Source organism: Buteo buteo, chromosome 19 (genome assembly GCF_964188355.1).
Source record: "Buteo buteo chromosome 19, bButBut1.hap1.1, whole genome shotgun sequence".
Classification (NCBI taxonomy): Eukaryota; Metazoa; Chordata; class Aves; order Accipitriformes; family Accipitridae; genus Buteo; species Buteo buteo.
In genome coordinates this window covers 7,519,826-7,543,952 of record NC_134189.1, presented here as the reverse complement: position 1 = coordinate 7,543,952, position 24,127 = coordinate 7,519,826, and the positions used below count along the sequence as shown (strand labels likewise).

Below are 24,127 nucleotides of genomic sequence, written 5' to 3'. Positions count from 1 at the left end.
TCTTTTGCTTCTCCTCTGCAACCTAGAGCTGGCCCATCCCATCATGAATATTTTGCTTTACCCTCCCTTATGATGGCAAGGGGACCCTGTGCTTGTTATCCGGAGAGAAGTTCAAACACTGAAAATCCTGTTTATGCCTGTGGTAATTCCCTGTAGGCAATAACGTCAGTGCTGGCCACTTGTCCCAGCCTGATCCTGTGCTAGTAATGAGTATTCGCAGCATGCATTTCAATGTCTGATTAAATCTTTCTGAAAGGCCATCTGTTTGAGGAGGATGTGGCATAGGCTTTAATACTTTTTATACCTAGTACTCAATACTGCTGTTTCATGACCTTAGACATAAAGTTTGTCCCCTGGTTAGTTAGCATCTCTCCTGATACTCCGATCAGAGCAAATAATTGGATCAAGGCTGTTGCAACCTGTTAGGTCACTGTGTGTCTTTGGGGAAATGTTCCTGGGTGTTGGATCGCAGAAGTTACACATACCCGATGAGACTTTGCCGTGTCCAGGGCTGAGAAGAAGGTATCTGTTTTCTGGGAAGGCAGTAAAGCATCTCCAGCTGCCTTTCTTTCATAGCACTTGGGGCAGAATCTGATGTAGTCATATATCTGTTGATACATGCCAAATCAGTAAGTAATCTGGCCTTTCTGCCTCATGTTCTCATCTGTGCAAAATATCCAGCCTAAGCAGTGTTACATCTGTCTTTCAGGGTCATTTTCCTATAGGCTTGGAAGTACAGTTTCTCTTTGCGATTCCCTCAGCATAAAGTAAATCTTCTCCAACGTGTCTTTTCCCGCTTCCTATCATTTGCTTTCCTTCATGATATGGTCTCGGTATTCATCCCTTTGGCTGAAAGGAAAAAACGTCACCCTGAAGTTGTGCATGTTCCCTTTCTTTTGTAACTTCTCTCTCTTACAGTTCATCATCTCTCCTGTATGTTATCCTTACAGTCTGTCCCTCCCAAGTTTCTCAGAAGATCCTACTTTAGGTCGCTGAAAGGCTTTCCTTTTTTCTGCTTAATCTGTGATCTGGTCTTCATCCAGGGTGTGGGGTTTTCAAATCAGCAAATAAAGGGAGTCTTGCCATAAAATGAAATCATCTGGAGATTAATCTTCTGCATAACAGGGTGGTGGCCTTTAATGCCAAGGTGGGATATAAGAGTTAATCTTCATTTACATAGCCTTTTTTTTTTTTTTGCTTACTCTTGATCTAAATCTGCAAGGATCTGTTGAATGGGACTGGGAGTTTTATGCATTTATTTTACCTTGCTGTTCAGAGCAATAGAATGTTTTGGTAATTTCCCTCTAGAAGCAGTTACATGTTCTTCTGACATATGTAACTAGAGCGTAGCATCTAAATTCTTAATTTAGAAAAAAATCACATATTTACTGACCTAATTGCTATAACAGAGCTTTCCCTTTCTCTGTCAGTTTTAACCTTTTCAGTTTTGTCTTTCATATTTCATCCTTTTTTTTTTTTCCCTTTTATTTGTTATTGGTTCACTATCCTTCCTCCCTGAGTCACTCCCAGAACTAGGAGGGGAGTTGCGGCACTTGTGGTATTAGTGAGTGATCTTTGAATTTGTCTCTGTTATTCTCTGAGTGTCTCTATTTGCCTACAGTGACCTCTCTCAGCCCCACGCACTGCCTTCTTTTTGCAATACAGTATGACCTTTTCTGAAGCAGTTATGAAAAAGCCATTCCATGATATTTCATTCTGGTTCAACCGTCTTGTCCATCTGTTGGCATGTTTTGATCTCTGGAGGTTTTTCCCTTGATCTGTCTCAACTGTTGGTATCTACTTTGCACTCCTTTGGTATTTCTCCCTTTTCTCTTGTGTCTACTTACCTTAGCAGATCCATACTCCTACTATTATGAGACACCGACAGCCCATCTTGCCAACAGGAGAACCATTTATGTGGCCAGCATTTGGATGCCAAGTACCTGAAGTTGCTTTTCTTTTGAACCTGGTTGCAAGTCAATCTGACCGTCTCAATGCACAAAGGTGACCAACTTTACTTTGTTGGCAATTCTCTTCCTGCCACCGTGCCCAGGCTGCCCTGGGGGCTGCCTCCCCCCCCCCCCAGCCTGCTGGAGCCGGCAGAGCCGGAGGCCTTCGCTTGACCCCATCCGTTCATGACCGTATCTGGATTTTGAGGATAATTTAACATTAGAGTTACTTATTATGGAAAACGACAGATTGTGTGTCACTGGAAACCTTGAGGAGAGGCTTTCTAAAATGTGCCCTCAATGTCAGCTGGCTGCGAGGCAGGAATCCCTGCGTGGCGTTCCTCTGTCTGCCTTTTGCTAAAGAGCGGCCTGAACTATTGTGGCGATTCCTCTCCCTCCCTGAAAATCCACCTAGGAAATCCTGCATCCGCCTCAGTCAACGGCAGCTTTGCCCTGGCTTCATAGCCTGTGACTGCGCACGGCTTTCTCCACTTTCTTCGCAGCGATTACCCTTCATTTTTCCCTCCCGCTGGGATAAGCAAGCTATATCTAAGAGAGGCAGAGACTGGAGGGGAGCTGAGCACCTCCTTTCTGTCTTCAACAGAAACGTACCCTTTTTAATAATGTAATCTCAATTAAAAACATACCAATTAAAATGGGCTTTTTAGTAGGTCTCTGAGGAGAGGGAGCCATAATTCACATTAAAATGTAAAGCTTCAGAAGCAGGGAGAGCTAGGTGCATTGCAAGTGCCCAAATATTCAGTGATTTTAATTACAATGGAAACTTGATAAATTGCTTTGTGCCACAATCCATTATTAACAGCTTAATGAATATCACTGCTGCCTGTTTTAAACTGCTCCGTGGTGAAAATTGTTGTCAGTATTTCAGTTGTGAACTCTGATTTTTAGCACATTTGTAACTTGGCCCCTTGAAAAGGGGAGGAGGGTGGAAGTCTGCAGGCTTGGCTTTGGGTCTGGGTAAGGTCTGCTGGCTGCAGCATCCTGAAAGAAGAGTCCTGAGAGGAGGAAAGAAAGAGTTTTTCTGTCTCACCAGTATTGGGACTGGCCAGGAGTTAAATCTGCTCCTTGTGCTGTTTAAGAGCAATGTCACAGCTCTTCTCTGGGGATGCAAAAGGCCCGTATACCAGTTGAGGGGTCACCAGAGCACGGAGCTACCTTTACACGTGCTGTTTCTCTGCACGATACCCAGTAGGCTGGAGGACTGTTTGGGGTGTCTGCTCAGGAGTAAAGGGAAGCAATAGTGTCACAGCCCATGATCAAGCATGCCAATGAGCTTATTTTGGAGTGAGCAAAATGCAATTTGGTTCATATTTTCCAAGTTTTAGCTAGCAAAAAGCTGATTTGAGGTATGGAGTTAGTCAAGTCCTTTTGGAGCACTGAAATATAAACAGTGATTGTGCTCGGCTTTAAAAAGGGACGAAACATTTTCTTCTTGACAGTTATGGCTGTAATTGTGCTAATGTTACAATGCTATATATTTATATGTATATTTATAGTAAACGGGTACCTTTCCCCGCCTTTTCAAAGCAGCTTAATATTTCAAGGATAAAGGTTATTATTAGTAATGTTATTATATTAGATGCTAACAGCAGGTATAGTGCGCTTATAGTTGTGCCCCATGGAAGTGTTAAGCCGCAGGGATTTAAATAACCATGGTCTGGCTTCTATGAGACTTATTATTTATTGTGGGTGTTCTGTTTTTACTTTTCACTTGATCGCGTGGTCTGACCAGAGGGTCACAATCCCCAAAGTGGGGTTACTGCCGGGTGTTTGACAAGATCTTGACAAGACCTGAGTGAGATGCAAGGTAGATCTCAGGACAGAAATGCCTGGAAACTGCTCTTCTGATTCGGAGAAGTCACAAGCTCCTATATGGGATAAACATGATTTGTCTGAATGTAATTAATGTCTCAGCTTTTTCTATTATTATTCTGATTATGTTTTTCTGGAAAACAACAAAAGCGTATTCGCTTTCCCCATCTCAGAAATGGCAGCATTACTCATAATGATGTTAACTTGCACCCTGCCAATTGCATAGCGCTCTCCTGGTTCATTATATCAATAATTACACATAAGATTTTTTTTTTTCTTGTGAAAAATCTTTCATTGACAGAGGAGTAATGATGCCTGTAAGTTGCTTAAGTATTGCTCAGTCAGGGATATGTAAGATGTGGGAGATGTCCTCATATTTTGGGGGAGAAAGACAGCTGGTATTCTGGCATGCTGTTAATATTCATGTGTTTCTGAAGTTATATTTTTTTTAGTTTGACTTTAGGAAGCATTCCAGACCACAGGGCTGCCTGACTGTCATTTTTCATGCATCCCTGTACTGGCAGAGGACAAAGTGGCACGAAAAATATAAAATGCTATCTAATTTTTCTTTTGTTCTTTAATTCACACACACATGCTTCTTCTGTGTGTTTATCAGTGTGCACAAAATGCCTATATTTGCAAGATAATAGCTGTGTAAATATTAGAAAGTCGTACTGAAGCTCTGTAAAGGAAAGGAGAGCAGGGGGAGAATCCTTCCTGCTACCAAGGAGCCATCTATTGGATAAAACCCATAACTGAACCGAGCATCCATGAAACTGCGAAGGATAACACAATTTGTTATTGGTCACTGGGTAGCTCAAAATAATCCTTTCCTTCCCAGTGCTGCTTTCACCCACGGCGTTAGAAACCTGTACCCCTTCATGCACACAAGTGGAGAGTCAGATGTAGAAGTGATTTATGTGCTATAGGTAAAAGCCAGTTTAATATAGCCAAAGATCCAGGATAATCCTTATGTAGGGTGCAGGTGTGATCGTGAATGGATAAGCCAGCAGTAGAATCGCCTGCCAGCAGCGGAGAGCAGTTGCTCAGAGAAGTAATAGGAAAGGCAAGTGTTTTTTCCATGTCATTAATAAAGAACATAAATAACATTAACTGTACTTTTTTGTAACAGTACATGTCATTTATATCAGTCTCACAGCCATAATTAGTTTAAAAAAAAAAGGTATTTTTTTAGTTACCCAGAATTACTTAAGGCCATCACAAAACCAAATAATGAGGTGTTCCTTCCCTCAAAAGGTATGCAGTCTGTATGTAACATGATGCAGAAAGAGAGGATCTTGAACAAACCACGGGGAGACATGAGGGAGGACAGGACAGGATGTGAACAGCAAATTCCCAGGATGGCCCCGAAATGTCCTGATGGTTCTTCAAAGTGGGTGGTGGGGCTTCGCAAACTTGTTAAAGAGAGCGTACGGGGCAGGAAGAACAAAGGATAACGAAGCAATAATGAGATTCCTGTGCATTTTCTTGAATGTCAGGCAACTGCTAAAACCAGAACTGATTATTAATCAGGAATTAAAGTTAAGCAAATACAATTATAATCTGTGGCAAATAGAAAAGGAACAGAGGGCTGCCTGCAACAGCCGCCTTTAGTCAGCAATTTGAGTCAGCAGAGGGTCAAGCTTCTGGGTGTCACTTAGCCTAAAACACTCCCTTCCTGCATCCTCCCTTCCTCCTGCAAACAGCAGAGGGGAGGAGTGTCGGATGCTTTACTGGGAGGCCAGATAAGCTTTGGGAGAGGATGCATGCATACAGCGTGCGGGAGGGTGGTCAGCTCGTGGCTGATTTGGAAGTGGGTGCCTGTTCCACACGCTGGCGTGCAGCAGCAGAGCCCAGCCCAAGCTCTTCTTCCTCCCCAGCGCCCAGTTATTTCTTCTTTTGTTGTGCTTGCCCACTGTGTATTCTGATAATCTCACTCCTCCACCTCCAAGCAACCAAACGTGTGGGGCAGGAGAAGCTCAGCTACCACACACACAAATCCAATATTTATTGTTTGGACTCTGATAATGCCAGGAGTCATTATCGGAGTGTTGTTATCCTAAATGTTTTGCAAATACAGGATAAGGAAGTTGCAGTCCACTGTTAGTTGCTACCAGTGTCTCTCGCTCACCATGATGCAGGGGTTAGGAAAGCTGGATGAGACTCTCCAACCGTTGCATTTTGGGCTGTTTTCTGAGCCTTCCCCACACGTGTATGCGATGGAGGGAGCTGTGGTGATTATACTGTTGTGCTGTGCTCTGGGCTTAGGCTGCCAGCCCAACGCGGCGGAGATGCCAACCAGCTGCCACAAAGTGAATGACACTTGTTTGCCATTAGACTGAATTTCGTGGAGAAACTCAGTGCTTCTCTTAGGCACCCAGCTCATTCTGCTCAGCCTGGTATTGGAAGGAAACTCCCCAGAGTCAGAGACAATGGTCAGTTCATTAGGGGTGTAAATGGACCAGGCTGCAGGCAATCCCTTGGTTTTACACAGAAGAACTACTGGAAGGGTTTCCAGCTCTCTAGGCAAGCTGGAGGTTTCTCTGTGGGCCCACATAATTAATGAAACAATCAAATAGGTATGTGCCTTATTTTCTCTCTCCCATAACTGTAGTACCTCTTCACCCCATGTATCACTTCAGCCAAGTTAGACCTCCAGCTAGGACTTGTGCAGTTCACAGTCAACAGGTCCACACACTTCAGATTGAAAATAGCCTCCTTCTACAAGAGCCATAAAGAGCGACGTTAAGCTTGTCTCAGCTAGAAACAGTTCTTCGCTCTCTCTCCATTTGCTAACAATTAGATCTGAAATTCAAATTTATTTTCATCCCTGGACTCTGTGGGAACATCTCGAGAAGGAGCCTGTTGTCTTTCAAGATGTGAGCCCTCTAGTGCCACTTGCAGCAGTTTAAGCTGAAGGGAGAAGGGTCCCTAACAAAATCTTGATTTTTAAGAATTCTTCTCAGCTTTATTTTTCAGGTTGAATTAGGCTTGCCCATGCCTCTGTAGATTACTAATGTTCTTACTTTAACTTTGCATTTTGAAGGTCAGAAAAGTGCAAAATTTTTGAGGAAGAAACCAGCAGTACCTGAGCACTCTTCTCCCTCACCTCATGAATGGAGGCACTACCATGTGAAAATACTTTTATATTTTTTAGCAGTATGATTTTTCTGTTATCAGCATGCTTTGTTAAAGACCTACTGAAGTAACATAAAGAGAGAGACAGAGACACATGTACAGATACAGGTTGTGGAGCCTCTGATATTACGGATGTAGCTGGGTGAAATCTGATGATTTGCAATATCTGCAGTGACTCCCTGGAGGAGAGGAAACCTCTCCAGTGACGAAAATGGTTCAGTGCTGGGGTGGACTGCCTGGGGAGGCTGCGGGAAGCTGGAGTTTGGCTGGATTTTTAAGACCAGGTTAGACAAACAGCTGTCAGTGTCGGTTTGGCTGATGCTGCCTCGTGGCAAGGGGATGGAGTAGATAACTTGCTGAGTTCCTTCCAGGCCTCTTTCCCCCATGTGATGGTGCTTTTGCCTTAAACTCTTTGAGTCTGTGAAAATCTGTTTTCATCCTAGATCTTAAAGGGTTTTCTGAGATCATCATTAGCTTTTCCTCATGGTTTTTTTTAAGATTTGATGCATGTTGTACTGATTTTACAGATGGAGAAGCTGCACCAGTTCTAACTGTGTTTTAAAAACAAAAAAAGGGAGCGCAGCTTTAAGCATGGCAGCTTCTGTGGAGGTCAGTGCTTTAACCCGTAATTCATATCAGCCACTCTGCAGATTTAGCGGCAAACTCAGCCAATAAAATCCATGTCATACTTGAATTTACACTTACTCTTGTTTTTTTTATTTTTATTTTTTTAAAAGAACATTGTTGGTATATAGAAGATATGTTTTGTTACCATGTTTAATACTTTCCATGCTCAGGTGCTTTCATCAATTTGCTGACATACCTGCCCCTTTGGGGCTTGCTCAGCATTTCATGTAGCATTTTTGCAACATTATTGTAGGGACACTTCTTTTTTCTTTCAAGTAGAAAGCAAAGTCATTGCTGTGGCTTCTGCCATCAAATGTGGTGTCATTGAATACTCACAGTGCTCCCTCACTGCTGTGAACTACTGCCAGAAACTTGCATGGGAGTTTAGTGATGATAATATATGAAAATATCAGAACAAGTCCAAAGTTATACAAAATCTTCTCAGTCTGGAGTTTCACTACAACCGTTAAGATCAGGCCAGGCTGGCAAAAGGCTGCTCCACTTTCCAAGTGGGCACTCTGAATATTTTTTGTTTGGTTTAAATTTACTCAGGTTTTAATGCAAGTTATATTGCTTTGTAAGACATGCCTGCTGTCAGACATTCAGCCCATTTACAATAAGAACATTACAGTGGTTTCACCAGCTGATGTTAACAAATGCAAACAAAGGAGTATTTTCTGCCAGACTGAAAGCCGACGAACGACGGCCGTACCCTGCAGTTCACAGACTTCAGGTCCTTCCAGAGCTGAGCGTCACCTGTGAGAGCACCATGTCCCCAACCTTCAGATGCACAAATTTGAGGGCTGTCAGCTCTGGCCTCCCAGTTAATTCCAGCTTCTGGGTTCAAGCACAAGGCAAAGGGACGATCTCTTTGAAATGTTTTGGGACTGGATGTGTTGGCAGAGAGACTGGCTTTTTTGTGATTTCACTGAGAAACCAAATGAAACCTGCAAGCGTTAAGGAGAGGTTGAATTTGATCCTTTCAAGGCAGTTTGGCAAAATTATAGTTTTAGTGGGACTGCAGCTTGTGCTTCTTTTTCAAAAGGATCTAGGTAGCTACCGTTGTGCTTTACTGGTAACTTCAGGGTGACACAGGTTTGTCTCACCTAAAATGATGGTTGCTAAATCAAACTTACAAAAGTGACCTGGATATAAACTAATATAGCAGTGTTTGTACAAGTTTGTAGGAAATGGAAATATTATAAGATATGAGCTTTCTACCTGTTAGGTAAGGATTCTGAAGCTTAGCTTCAGCTTTTTTGAGCTGCCATCAGAGCAAGGAGGGTCTGCACAGTTTCTTGTGAGTGGTATTATATTAGCAGCATCACATTTGTATGACTTCTGCACCACAGCAAGTGCTTTACAGAATACCAACCAATTACGTCATCTAGTTTGATTCCTTGATTCATCTTTCAGTTGCTTTTTGTAGTTCTGGGCTCTTTTGAACTCAAAATGGTGAGCTGAACTATCAGAGTGGTGCAAAGTTTGAGTATAGTTTGCAGAAAACACAACTGAAATCACAGCATTAAGAAGAGACATTCCAACTGATATACATTGGGTAGTTTTCCGTAAGTAGTTTTTTCCTTCACCTTGCAGCGAAGTTGAATGGCTCAATCTCTCTGCCAAAAGCATAACCCAAGGGTCCCCTGGATCCCCAAAGCAGCGGTGAATTTGCCAAAAGGTCAGCTGGGATGTCAGTCTTAGATATGAAAACACAGTTCCCTGTTTAGGATGGAAAGAGCTGGAGACATCCCCCACCCCCCCAGGACCCTTGCCTCCTGTGAGAAAAGTCATGATACATCACAAATGTGAGTGATATATCTTTCTTCTTCTGACAGTTGCAAAACTTAAAAGCAGTGATTTGAGGAGGGGTGATACATGCTGCTGGATTGGCCTTCCCCAGTATAGCACACATCTATTCTTCCAGTGTGTAGCACATAGCTTGTTACGGTTCTGTGCAGAATGATTTCTCTGCATGGCCAGGTGATGTTTAAGGAGACTAATGAGAGAAATGATACGGCCCAGAACACTGGTGTCAGGAAATATATTGCAAGGTGTCTATCTCGGGGAAGCTGAAAGCGGGGCTTGTCTTATTATATATTTCAAAGGGGATGTCTGTGTCACCACCAAGTTAGACATGCACCCTGTCCCATACTGCATTCAAATTAGATTTTTTCAAATAGTAGCTTTCCATTCAATTTTCATTGGCTTAATGATAGGCTCTGTGTTGTACGGGGGCAAAACAAGAGTCCGTTGCATTGGCAAGCCATTCTTTTGAAGCGGGAACTTGTTTCTGAGGCCATTGTAATATAACTATGCAAGTGTCAGAGGACAGGATAGAGGCTATTATGGGCTTCTGCTTTTTGTGAGGAAAATCAAACAAATGTCCCCAATGGAAAAAGGAAGGCAGCAGCTGTATGTGATGTCCAGCGAATGTTTTTGTGCAGTGACACTATCACTACCTGGTCTGCTGTCAAACTGAAAAAAATGCCTTTTTTTTTTTTTCTGCTGTCAAATGAAGTGGAGAAAACCCCCGTGAATTTTCATGAGATACCTTTTCCTCATTTCCAGCACTTAACAATCCAATTATATTTGGTTTTATGCTAGTGTTTGTTTGCCTCTATTGCCATTGTTAGGGTTTTGAGTCAGAGTGATTTTTTCATCCTGATGGTGCGGAAGAAAAATATGTTTCATTATGACTGTTATAACCCTGGAAATCTTTTCTCTCGCTTGGGTTGATGACGATTTTTTATGTTGCATTCTATACTGATGCCTAAAGTGAAGTAGAATGAACCATAAGGAAGAGAAGCTTTGCTAAAATATAGCTCCTTCCACTGTGTAGAATTATCTGGAAAAAAGCTTGCATCTTTCTAATTTAATACTTTTTTTCCCCCCACTATTATTCAAGTAGTTTTTACAAATGAATGGTGTTTTTGTAAGGATTGTTTATGAAGCCATTGCTCTTAGCAACCCCTGCTCACTTGTAAACAACTTACATGGCACAAATAAGGCATCTAGTTGTTTCTCGATAGGGTGACCTTATAAACAGATTCTGCAACAAGACAAGCTTTTAAATTCCTAACCAAATATATTATGTGAGTAATAAAAAGAGCTCCTCAAAATGGCCACAGAGGCATTTCAGAGCACATTCTTGGGAATAGTCACTTGTGCTAGCATTCATTAAGTTTGCTTTCAGCAAAAATTCTCATGAATGAAATTTTATTCATTAGTCATTATGATTATTACTTTACTATCATAGCAATAACCAGATGCTTTGTATAAGGCTGGGACCTGATTTTGTCTAAGGCTGGAGAAACATCTTACAGGGTCTCCAGAGAGTGTATTGTCTAAATATAAGACCAGACTAAGCTAACAGCTCGTGACTGGGAACTGCAAACTCTCAGAGAGCAATGGGTTTGTTTACAAGAAAATTCACAGCTAGAGAAGGATGAATGCAGAACCATACCAAATGTTACACCATTTGAACTGTAGCGTGTTACAATTCTACTGAATATGAATGTAATTAAATATTTTTATGTTACGAAGGTAGTTTAGGTGATGATGACTGGTCTTAACAGATAAAAGGGAGTATTTCTATGGATCCAGTTCGTTACTATACTGGACTAGTTTATCCACACAGTAATGAGCACACTGGAACTGGACTGTTTTGGGGTTGTTTTTTATTTAAAAAATAGCCTAACCCAAATATATGAACTATACCACAGGCTATGCCAAAGAGTTGCAGTCTGAGTTGTGCAATACATGGACTCCCACAATGTGAATAAAGCCCTTCCTGGAAAAGTTAAATGAGATTTTTAGCTATGCACAGCTGAAGTATGCATGAAGTCTTGTTTCCTCCAGACTAGAGGAACATAAAAGAGCAGAGGTATTCTATCATGCTGGAGGAGCAGGGCAGTTGCAACTTTTGGCTTGCTGTATTAGAAATGAGAGACCAAGGAAGCGTGGCCAATTTGAATATGGAAGTTGTGCCTAAGTCTAGGCACTAGGAAATATTTTCAGAGCTGGAGCTGATCTGCTGAGCACAATGTGTATAATGTTGCTTTGAATGCCTTCACTTACTGAGGCAAAAGCATGAATCCTGTGCCTTAGAGGTGATGTGCTCTGACTGGCCAATTTGTAGAGTCCATCAGCATGCAGTGACCGGCACTGGCTACTATCTGGAGCAGTGATTCTTGGGTGTACCGGGGCGCAAGATGCACTATGGTCATGGGTACAAGGCGCATAATGTACACGTGCAAAATGAGAAGGTTCTGTGGGGTGGAGGGAAAGAGCTGTTAAAGAGGCAGTGCCAATCCCTTGTATTACTCAAACCTCAAAATAACCATTCCTCTCTGCCTGTGGATCAGTCAGAACAGTTTGTTGGCAGCAGAGCTAAGCACAGGACACTTAAGTATTTCTCCTTTTTTGTTGTCTCACTGCCTCCTTCTCCCATGTCTTGTGAAAAAAAATTAATCTGATTAAGTCCTTTGACATTTATAATTAATTAGTCCTTCCTTACTTTATCTTGTTTGCCTGTCCTTTTCTCTAGCTGTTCCTTTTTCTACTTTATCTCTCAATCATCAGATCCAAGAAATCATTCAAATGATTTCTTTTTAACAGATAAATGCAGCTTTACAGCATTTTTTTCTTTTGAAGAAAGACTTGGTCCCTTCTTTTGTCCATCCCACTGCACAAGTTTTCACGTTCTGGCACTGCAGTCACTTCTAAGTCCTTGAGCTATCATGTATTCTGTTGGTATTTGAGGAATTGAAAATCAATCACATAGCCTTATGGCTTAGGTTCAGCACAATTCTATTATGCCCACTCCCAAAAGTCAATTCAAACCTTTTGGGTTATATTTCAAAGCCTAATCAAGCTTGCTGTCCAGACTGGTTTGGAGTCAACTCACTCTTGTCCATAGGTCTGTTTATTAGAGTTTTTCTGTCAGAAACTAGTGTGAAAGAAAGCAGTTTTCATAACAGTGGAATCATTCAGTGGGCATTTTGCAAAGACAAGCCACCCAAACAGTTTTTATGGTAGAGGAATGCTTTCTGTTGTACTGCATTCCTGCAAATATGTTTAAAAAAATTTTTTTTAAAAAAAGCTATGTTGGTACAAGTGTTCATAACTGTACTGTCTCATAAAAAAGATGCACCAATTTACTGAGATCAGTTTCTAGTCCTGCCTTGTTAAGCTGGTACAGAAAATATTGTAGATGCAACCCTAAACCGAGATGGTGACTTTCATGCTTTGGACCATGTGAACAAATGAGGATGGTACCTCTGAGCAGATGGGCCAACTCCTCCAAGCATGAGTTGTGCCACCTCCACTTGGCAGGTGCACATAGGACCGCACAGGGACTATGTCAATCCCCTTATTTCCAGCAAGTGCCAGGCACTCACCCTGAGAATGAAAGCAGCTCTATATGGAGCTGGCCATTAGCAATCCTCTGTGAAAATATGCACCTGTTCTGTATTGGGGACAGATCAGTCTCATCCCACTGGGAAGAAAGCAGTGACAGGCTCTTAGTGATGGCATTTCTAGCTGACCTGTAGAAGTCTCCTCGTTCGGTGAAAGGCTGCTGGCCATTCTGTGGGAGCCGAGTGGGCAGTATAAATAGGAAACGGCTCTCTCCTTGCATCCCCCATGGGTAAAGGCATTGCTCTGTGACCCATTCTTCATGCTTCTTCTCATCCTGTATTCTGCAGAGGCGCAGAGATTTTCTCCAGTGGATGCTCGACTCCCGTGACTCAGCTGACTCCCTGGCAGCCGGGTATTTGGATGTGATGAATCCTTCTGCCGCTTCCAGCCAGAACGCGGTGCCTCTTGCTGGCAAGGCCCCGTCTGAAAAGGTTCAGAAGACATTAACAGAGGATGAGATAGCAGGCCAAGCTTTCCTCTTCCTGATCGCTGGGTACGAGACCACCACTAGCACACTGTCCTTTGCCACGTACTTGCTAGCCACCAACCCAGAGTGCCAGGAGAAGGTACTTCAGGAGATTGATGAGTTCTCAGCAAAACACGTGAGTACGATGTGCTGGTGTGGAGCTTCATGCAGGGAGCAAATGTGAATGTCATCATGCCACTGCGGCACCCGCATGAACCCTATTTTTCTCAGTTACATACGCATATATTAACGTTTTATTAATATTTTCAGCCAAAAATTCAAAATTAATCTATATTGTTTAGGGTTTTTTGGAAACTGTTAAATAATGTCACTTTACAGCAACTGAAGAGACGGCCCAGAAACTTTGTGTCACAGTGAAAGCTTAACCTTTACAAAATATTTTACATTATTGAAATAAACCAGCTCTTACTGGACTCTAAAACTACACATTCTATTTTTTTCCTCTTGTCTAGATACTTTTATTGGTGTTGTGGTCAATTTTATTTACTGACCTTTGTAAGGACGTAAACAGTGTTCTTACAAACCATAAACTGCAAAGTTTTGCTTTAAATGTTCATACTTCATTTTTTTTCTTCAGCAGCAGAATATATGTGTATGCTTCAAAAAAAAATCACAATATCTAATTCTCTTATACTTTGCTCATATTACTTCTCCTTCACTATCTCTATTTACCAAGGGCATTTATGTTTCCTGGATAACCGTTAACAATATTTTGTGTATCTAGCAGACCATGCAGCAGCCATTCTTCTACCCTACGCTCTCCGCATGAGTTGTTAGTTATGAGAATTCAGATTGAGGATCTTTTTCTTTTCATGAATGCTTTTATAATGGATCACGAGGCTAAGAGGAATAAAATGACACTAGGCATGGCTGTATTGCAGGATTTTAGCTGCTGGACTTGCATGCTGAAATCCTTAGCTATACAGTTTTGGGAGTTTCATACTTTTTATGCATTCCATGCTCTGTGTTGTACTTACAGAACAAGAAAAGAGTTGTATAATTTTCTGCTTTGCTGGTAATAGAAAATTCTCGACTATGCAGAAGTGTGCCCATTCAAAAGCTACCCTTTCCCTCCTTTTGGTTGTGCCAGGATTTGTGTACAGAGAATGTGTCTTCTTTTGTCTTGCATGACAAGGTTCTGAGTGTGGTGGTTCTCTGTCTAAAACTGCTTTTGCTCTGAGGGTGCAGATGGACGACAGCAGTGGAGGGTTAGGACTGCGCAATCTGATCCACAAAGCTTTTTCTCAGTGCATGCTTCATACCTCTGGTGTGAATTAACTCAATACAATGAAACCCTTGATGTGTTATGTTCTAACCTATAGGGCTTGGGTTATATTCTTAGGTTATTAGCTCTGCAACACTCCAGCTGGAGCGTATGTAATTGTTTCATTCAAATACGGCAGACCTAATTATGCCCTTGTGTCCGGTTAGTTCAGCTGACTTCCTTAAGGCCTGCAAAGATGTGAAGGTGCAACTTGGCCTGGAGTATGTGCAGTTTTCTGGTTAATACTGGTGGCAGAGTTGCACATAGAAACCCCTGCTATGCAGCCCCAAGGAAAATATGGTTCATCTCCTCACCAGTTCCTGAAAACTGACAGCCTAAGAAACCAAAGTGAAATTGCTGGGAGAGGTATCCAATATGATAGGTGTGCGATGTCATTCATATCTCTCTGTAGATGGGGATATGAATTAGTAACCTTTTCCATGTAAGTGCATAGAAAGCTGATGGCAAGCAGTCATTAACTGGCCAATGGCTTACAGACATTTCACATAGGGAGACCACGTATATGGCTAGGTCTACGTTAACAAGTAGTATACTCCCGTAGGCACAGATTCGTCATCTAGTACAATTGGTAGTGAGGACTCTTGGGTGCACACTGTACACACCTCAGGAGTTTATTTTGGGTTAGTTCCAGTCCGGCCCTGTGTACCAGATTCCCCTTAGCAGTTGGACCGATCTTCTGGTTTAGCTCCAGTTAAAGGAGCACTTGCTGTGCACTTGGAGACTGCAGTGTGAACCAGTGCAAGAGACTTGCATGTGAGTGTGCTCCTGACCCAGGCTGGAGACCTAAATGGACCCTATGGTTGTATATGGGCTGTCTGAGCTGTCACTCACTATTAGTAGTATTTCAGTAATAATCCAATTCAAACGTGTAATGCTTGATTCTCTTGGTTCTCTAACAGGAATATTTTCCTAATAATTTCAGCTTTTGCAGTATCTAGGAGAGACTGTGGAGCTAGGGACACTCGTGGCAGAGAAGTTAAAACTTGGTGTAGAGAAATGGCACTCAGATTAAATGAATGGTTTTTACAGGTCAGCACTGTATGCAGTCTGTGTGGTGCCTCGACGCAAACTGGTGGCCTCATCCCAAACCATATTGTCCCATGTCATATATTGATTGGAAGTACCTTTCAAATCACTTCCCCATACTTTACTAGTTTTCAGGTTTAGCTTTAGATGATGTATATATGGCTGTATGGCCAAGGAGGAGAGGGAGAGAAGGCTAACAATTAATCTGCTGTTCTCGATACCTGGAAATTCATAGAACTAATCTGTGCAGCCCCATCCTTCAAAATATTTCCTATTACAAACAGTTCATGATTTGAGGGGGGGGGGGGCAATGCACTGCTCAAGGAGCCCATCCCAGAATAAGGAAAAGGGTGCAGCAGTTCAGTCCCCTTGGTGGCTCTAATTAACTACTTTTAGCCTAGAAAATAAGATCTATGTGAATGATTTGCAAATTACAGGAGCAGAAGCTATTTTAAAACTGGGACTATATAGACACTATGTCCAGTTGTCGAGGAAGGGAGGGGACATAGCAGCTACAGGGTCACAGTTATCAAGTCAGGTGCTAAGAAATTTGATGAGGTTATTGCTTGTGCTCAGCACATCAGCTTTGCTCTTATCAAGGTGCTTTGCAATTTTCAGAAAGGAAGGGCCAAAACATGGAGAATGGTACAGTCAGGTTGTTTTGACAGGTGGTGCAAGACTGCTTTGATTTGCAGATAGGCAAGTGTTAAACACAGTACCCTCTTCAGCCAAATTTATACTCAGGTAATTATAACTACAAAATGCTCTCCACCATGTCCTCCTTCCTTCCTCCAACCATTTCAGTTGCCTCATGCAGCATGTTTTATTGCCCTAATCTGTGGTGTAGAGCTGCAGTCTGATTTTAGAGCAGCTGCTGCGTATCATCCCAGAGATGGCTGTACTTGGTGGTGGACAGAGTGATTTATACACTCATTTACTAAAGTTTATAAAGACATGTCAGAGTCATCTGAGAAAAGGTGCTATAAATGACAGGCACAGTTCCAGGGGTTTTGGCGCACCAGTCAAAAACTCAAAGCACAGTGACCTTGTGATAGCCAGTAAGGAGAGCAAGGTTGGTCCATCTGGGTGTACAGCAGTATTTTGGTGCCTCTGGGTGTTGTACTTGAGGATACCCCTGAATTTGCTCTGATCTTCTTCTGTCTTGCTTGCACAGTGGGTACCTTAGCAGAATGGGACAGCGTGAAGGGGAAGGTGAAAGCCAAGGCACTGCTGTGTTAGAGATCCCTGTGCTAGCTTGGTGCAGGCTGTGGTGTGGTGCAGAAATATGAGGTTAGGTGCTGGACGTGGTCTAGCCCCAGTGCTGTGCTGGGAGTCGGGAGCCCAGAGGAGAGGCAGGTCTGACTGACCGTGTTGTACTGCTGTGTTGTGTCCGGCCAAGTTTGTCTCGGCTGTCTTGGGAGACCTCTCTGCCTCTCTCCACCACGCTGCACGAGTACACTGTAGAGACGGCACTTCAAGGCAAAGTGTCCTCAGAAAACAGTGCCTGGAGCGAGTCATGGGTTGTCACCTCTTTTTTTACCTGCAGGACCTTCCTCATCTGTTCGCTAAAGGACTTTTTAGGTCTTCTCTTGGCTGATAGCTCGGTGTGGAGGCTTGACAATGTCTCTTTCCCTGAAAGTGGGAAGAGGCACCTGGCCCATTTCAGAGTCCGGCAAGCAGGAGAAACCTCTATCCTCAGTTATTGTAGAGGGCAGGACACACAGGTTATTGCCCTCCTCACCTGTCTGGATCTTTGGGGTGTAGAGAAAGGGAGTGCACAGCTTTTCATCATCTCTGGGGAAGCAGAGAGACAGGGTACTGACTGGTGACTGCTGTCACACACTGCATCTTCCCATTCTACCAGTGAATCCCTGTGTCTGCTCCAACTGCACTGGGAAAGACAAGTTTCCTCTAACAGAGGAACTGAAATTGAAATTGTAGAGACTCTGACCTGGCCCTCTTCATGAATCCCTTGGGGGTGTAGTATGTGCCCTGTGAAGGGCCATCCACTGAAAATAAGATGCACCTATTTGTTGCAAGCTTGTTGCTGGGTGTGCAGCTTGCTTTGATACCATGAAGACAAAATAAACAAGATGAAAAGAGAGTTAAATATGAGCTAGTGGGGGCAGGACGCCTACATCTGTGTGTGTATAAAAGAGTATTACTTTCTGCAGAGACCACAGATCTATTTCCAGGACAGCAGAGAGGGGTCAGATCTTCAGAAGGTTGTAAACTGCCACAACATGTTTGGTATTAGTACAGGTACGATGATATGCATCAGTCAAGAAGCTAGCCTGGTATATGCCAGTAGAAGAGGACGGAGTGTGGGGGGGAAGAAAAGGTTGCTATTTCAAGACCAGATTATTTTTATAGGGTTTGTGGCTAACCATCCCTAAAGTATTAGAGGCTATACAGTTGTGAAAGAGATGTTTTCATCCACATTAACCAGGTGAGAAGGAATACACCCATGGTCTTCACCCTCTCCATTTCAGGCAAAAACGACCCTTGTGTGGAGTTGTTAAAGAGCCCTTCAGAAGACATGTGTTTATGAACAGGTTTTGCACTGGTGACTGATTATTTTGTTGTAAAAGCAAGTTGATTTTTATTTATTTGTGTGTGTGTGCGCTTAGCAAAAGCATAGCAAGCCTGCAGCATGCATTCATTCTGAGCAGATGGATGCTTGCTTCTGAGCCCCGCTGCACTCTGAGCTGCTCTGTGTGTTTTGTCCTTAGCCACAGTGCTTAGGGCATGAAAAATTACTGCATCTTCCATGCTGGGGATTCCCTTAATATGAAGTCTCTCTTTCTTACCTCTCTTCCCATTTTAGCATTTAAATGTCTCTCTCCCTCCCTTCTCCCTCCTCTCAAGCCCGAGTCATTCACAATTATAAATTATGTTTTTGTTGTTGTTGTTTTACTGGACTGCACAATTTTAGACAGGAAGAGTAGTGGCACAAAATAGATTGCAAAAACATAGGTGATCAAGTTAACTTCTCATAAGAAGTTATTTGTTGCCCTTAGGTGAAATGTGGTTAAGTGGCTATGTAGGTTCTCCTGATCTGTTGCAAAGTAAACAGATCAGGTTAAACCACTGAAATGAGGTCATTTTCTTGGGGGAGGGAAAGCAAGTATGCTTTGGGGTAGCTAAGGAGGGCAAAAGAGGTTATAAGAATGAACTGCTCTGTCTCCATGTAATAAAGAAATGCATACTTGAAGGTGCCCAACGTAGAGAAATCTGGAGCAAGGAGCACCCGAATTCTAATCTCAGCTTCAGGAATAATTTACTGCACGTTCTCAGTAAAAGAAAACCGTGTCTTTGCATTAACAAATTGGAGGACTTGGTCCTTACAATTTTTGGGTTTTGGCTTGTATCTACATAAACCACTCATTACTTAAAGTACCACAAGAAAAAGTTGCATTAAAGGTCTAGTGCTAGTTACAGAACCTGAAACGTGTTGGTGCACTGATACACAAGGCTGCAGGTGCTCTGTGCTAGCCAAAGAGGTCTGGTGAAGGACAGAGTAGCAGCTCACCCCTCCTTGCTGCTAATGCCTAGGCAAACTTTCAGGACTCCTGACAAAAGTGAAGGAGAGCACAGGAGTCAGGAGTAGTAAATAAAAGTAAATAGATGAAAGGGTAGCTATTACAGTAAAACATTCATTGGAGACTGCCAGACCAACTGTGTTTTCCATTCTATTTTTAAAATGCCATGTACAGCTCTTATTTATCACTGCTTGATATGATTCTTAGAAACATCAGTATGGAGAGGAACGAAGAGCAGGATAAGCCCCAGCATGTCTCTACTCCTTCCCATTTCCTATCCACACAAAGCACTAGCGTACTATTCGGTGCTGGTGTCACTTAACAACATTTTCAACACTGGCTAGAGCCCATAAAGTTTAAAGAAACGTCAAAGTCCTGCCATACTCTCTCACTATTTAAATGGAGTTTTTTCTTTAATGGAAAGAAATCTTCCTGTTCCCATATTTGCTTTCCTATTGCTCTAGGGCCCAGGAATATTTTCAATATGTCTAATTGAAAATGTTGACCAGACCATGTTTCGACTGTATTCCTTCGTGTCAATAATATTGAATGATGCCAGCCCAAAGTCATTGCAATCCATAGTTTCATTTATGAAAAGGTACAGTTTAATTCCATTTTAACTGCTGTGTGTGGTCAGTTGTGAATGGGCTGGGTTGAGCTGGACTGATACATAAGCTCCTCCTGTATGATTTATGACTTCGGCGCTGTAGTCTATCAAACATACTGGGTGTGGCAGTTGCTCATCTGGGGTAACTTGGCACGGCATCATTGGCTTGAGTGGAGTCATACTATTTTACACTGGCTTATGATTCTGTTCTTTGCATTGAAGAGCTCCTTCAGTAATATCTCTGCAGTCTAATGGAGATGTCTTCTCGTAAAGACGTTTTGCCATTTCAAAATTTTCCCTTCCCATAAAATTCCCAGAGAGCAGTGAGAGGTAGGACCATTTATACGGCGTCTCTGTGCCTGATTGAGTACTTTAGATTTTTAAGCTGTTTATGCAGAGAATCTTCTTGGTAGCAGAGACTGCTTTCTCTGAGCAATAGTGAAAATGAGAGGTGAAAGTCAGAGAGATGGCACTGTCAGGGAATTACCACAACAATTTGCATGAGTTTGGTGCCTTTCATGCAGTATCTCAAGGCACTACGCTCTCAGAAGCTTGCAACTACAGAGACTAAGCTTCACTAAGCAAATATTGCTGACGGTGGAGGCTTGCATTTATCAAGGGAGACTGAATTGTAAATAGTTTGCAGAAAAGAGTCCACAGAAGAGAGTCGCTGTTACACATGCATACACATACACTCACAAAACATATAAAACCAGTAAGCATGAGCAATATTGTATGGTCTTGCTGTTTATTCTGTTGAAGGAAATGACCCTCTTTGATGTCTTTATTTGTTTAAGAAGATGTTGCAGAGCCTCACAACATTCATGAGTGTCAGCTGTCAGCAATCAGTTTTGTTGTTAACAAATAAAAAGATGCTTTTAAACACGTAGAGACCGAATGCTGTTAGGTTATATTTCTGCAGTTCTTCATACAACTGCTCAGTGTCTGAAATCAGTTAATTATCTTTGTCTCGTGGTGCTTCTGTACATACAGGTTGAAGACTGCCAAGTTAGGAGATGACAATAAGCCCTTCCCTGCATTTCCTGCCTTCTCTTAGTACCTAGAATCTACTGATTTGAATGCAGGCTTTGGACTCAAGAGATCCAAAGCCACTTTTCTTGGGCAGAGGTTATTTTGGTTCCTAACTCTTCCTAACTTTCAACCAGTTAAGGACCTCTGAGACTCAGGGCTTTGGCCTCTTTACTGACTTGTGTCTCTGCTGTATAAGGAGAGGTAGCCTGAGAAAGCTCTTGAGCCCGCCTTGTGTTCGCCCACTTTGTCACAAGCCTGTTCCTAGACTCAAGTGCTAAGGGGAAGCACCTAGGGAGGAAAGCTTAGCCTCAACTTTCTCACTGTGCAAGCCTTCACAGGTATCTCTTTGCACAGGTTGCCTTCTGTCCCAGGTACCCTCACAGCACCAGCCAGAGAAGTTGTCCTGGAGGCCTTTCTGGACGATCTGAGTTGCTTGTTCCTGCTTTACAGAAGTTGTGGTTTGTAGGCAGCCGCAGTCATCCTTTGGCAGAAGCGTGGGCAAGGAGGAAGAGTGCGACCAGCCAGGAGCCATGTGAGGGCAATTCTTTTTGCTTACCATGTATTTGTAGTTCTTGCACTGTATCTACAGGTCTCTGCTCTCCACAGGTAGCTCTTATAAAGATAAGTGCTTCCTGGAGAGTCAGGTTATTTATAATATGGAAAGAGTTGAGTCTATCAACTGGTAAGTCCAGGGTGTCTGTTAGGCTTTGCTTTTTTGAAAAGTTTACTGTTAGCTTATAGGAACAAAGTCAATGTTTTAAACCTCAGTGGTATCTTGGCATTGTCCCCCTTCCTTGACTTTTCCAAGAACCCTACCAAAAAGACAACCGGGATATGAAAAAAACTTACTTCTTTCCTGGGAAAATCCTTTTGACAGCTGAGAACTGGCGATTCTATGTGGCCTGGAATGAGGTGTTGTTGAGATAATTAATGTGCCCATATTTCAAAGAACTTCTTGTTGTTGTTGACATTGCAGGGTTCATTTACCCCTCTTCACCAAAGTAAAAAAAAAAAGGGACTTTTATTTTTCCATTTGTCCAGTTCAAGCTTATCAGTCTCTTGCCCATGAAGACTAATTTATCTTTTGCTTGCAATGTCACATGTTGCTCAGTGACTCTGCCTTATTGCTATTCTTGAGTAAAACTGAGTCTCAGGTAATGTATGCTACACAGAAACTCATTTTCATCCCTGAATTTTCCTGGTATTTTGCCATCCTCATAATAATTGACCCACTATCACTGCTACAAGGTTCATGTTAAAGAATAAATTTTTCTAGCGACATGGACCATTTAATGGTGACGATGTTAATAATACGGCACTTTAAATGCGATTAGACAGATTTGTTTAAAGAGGAAGTGAAGGGAAGAATGCATCTTCCCCATCTTTCTGTTCCTTCTCTCCACCTCCATCTGAGGCTTTTATGGAGGAAAGAGAGCATATTTGCTTTTAATGTGAGGAAAAATATCACTGCTGAGTAAGAAACTGGTTCTTCAGGATTTGTATCCTAACTGCTCCTGTGTACTACTCTGGACGTTACGTGGCAATCAATGTGCTTCCCCCCAGAGACAGAGAAAACCAAATTCCTACCAATATCAATGTTTAATCAGTGCTAACTACCAGTATCAGTGTTACCTTTTTAGCTACAGATAGGTAACATTATTTGCAGGGTGGAGCATAGTTCCAGGTCAAATTGGTAGATCAAATTTTGCACTGGGCAGTTGAGCTTTGCAGAAGTGAGTAAGGAGGTAAGTTCAAACCACAGTAAATAACACCACCCCCCTCCACGACTTTGGGAGGGACATATTCGCACCGGTCTTGCCAGAGGAGTTACGTATGGCAGGAAGAGAGGTGAGCATGGCAGAACTTCTCTGGAATGGGGATGCCCTTCGTGGGTATAAGTGCCTGATCTTTGGATGGCAGTCTGTCTAGCGCTCAGGAGTTTTTTTCTGTGTGAAGTAGGGGTCAAGTCCAGAAAGGTATTATACTAATATACATATTGGTTTTTTTCGTGGAAGTTAGGCACCAAAAGGTTTTCCATAAGGTATGTGCTGCTAAATTGTAAATACCTAGCAATGAAAGGGAGGACAGCTAGCCATGGGCATGACCTCAGATGCAAGAAATCAGAGAAACCAAACCATCTGGCCCTGAAAGAACTTACAGATGATAGAGGGTGGCCTTGGACATCTGTGTCAGGATCCCACACTGTGTCTCCACGTTAGCAGCTAGTCACATTCATCAGGTAGGACCTTGTCTCCTTGGGAATATGAAACACTAAACTAAACAAAGAAGCATTTTCAAGCTCTATGTTAGTTAGCATCCATTTGGAATGAGATCCCTCTGTGTCCCCAGATTGAAAGGCAGATTCTTAGGGGATGAAGATGTTGGTCCAGCCCTGGCATCCTCATCTGCTACAGGGATCTCCACTGACCTGTCTACTTCTGAGATGCCTTCAAGACTCAGGGATAAAATCTTGCTTTAATAGCACTTTTCCCCGGTCAGGACAATAGTGACTCTTGAGATTTGTGAAACCAAATATCACTTTCTTGGTGAGGACTTTTCATGGGCAGAGGAAGAGAAGGAGAGGTATTAGGGAACAGCTCATAAAACAAAAACACCTAGCAAGTTGTGTATGCACGCACATGCCTGCATATGAGAAAGAGGAGGAGGGAGAGAATGAATCATGGCTGAAGAAAAGAAGGCCTTTCATCTGAAAGTTCAGCACAGATTCCTGAATGCACATACTATATGCATAAGGTGCGAAAGCTGAGCTGAGGAGAACACGTGCCTAATTTGTTAAGAAACAGCAAATCCCCAGCAGCAACCAAGAAGAAATTAAACTTGTATACAACATATTCATAGCTTAAGAATGATCTTAGCTTGTATGCATGTGAGGTCAAAATGGAATTTTTCCTCCAGGTATGTACATAAATTAGGTAGCATTAATAGGAAGTAACCAGTCCATTTATTTGTCAATAAGCATTCAAAGTGAAGGCTGAATGAGCCTGTGCCAGAAGGAATGGAAACTAGTTTGCATTTCATGATTATGTAAAGCAGTTCTTGGTAGAATGAACTTCTTGTGACCTCCCCCCCCCTTTTTTTTTTCTCCTTCTCTACCACCCTGGCAGCACATATGTATTTAAATAATTTCCATTTCTAACAATGTGTTTGTGTGTTACTTTT

The 24,127-nt window shown here is 42.4% G+C and overlaps 1 protein-coding gene across 2 annotated transcripts in view; it reads left to right on the top strand.

Moving 5' to 3' along the window:
- Positions 1 to 24,127, top strand: part of TBXAS1 (thromboxane A synthase 1) — a 242,772-nt gene that overhangs the window by 162,724 nt on the left and 55,921 nt on the right. For both annotated transcript variants that reach the window (XM_075051801.1, XM_075051800.1), the window contains exon 11: positions 13,256 to 13,570. In XM_075051801.1, the coding sequence (XP_074907902.1) occupies positions 13,256 to 13,570 (315 nt within the window). The remainder of the gene's footprint in view (positions 1 to 13,255; positions 13,571 to 24,127) is intronic.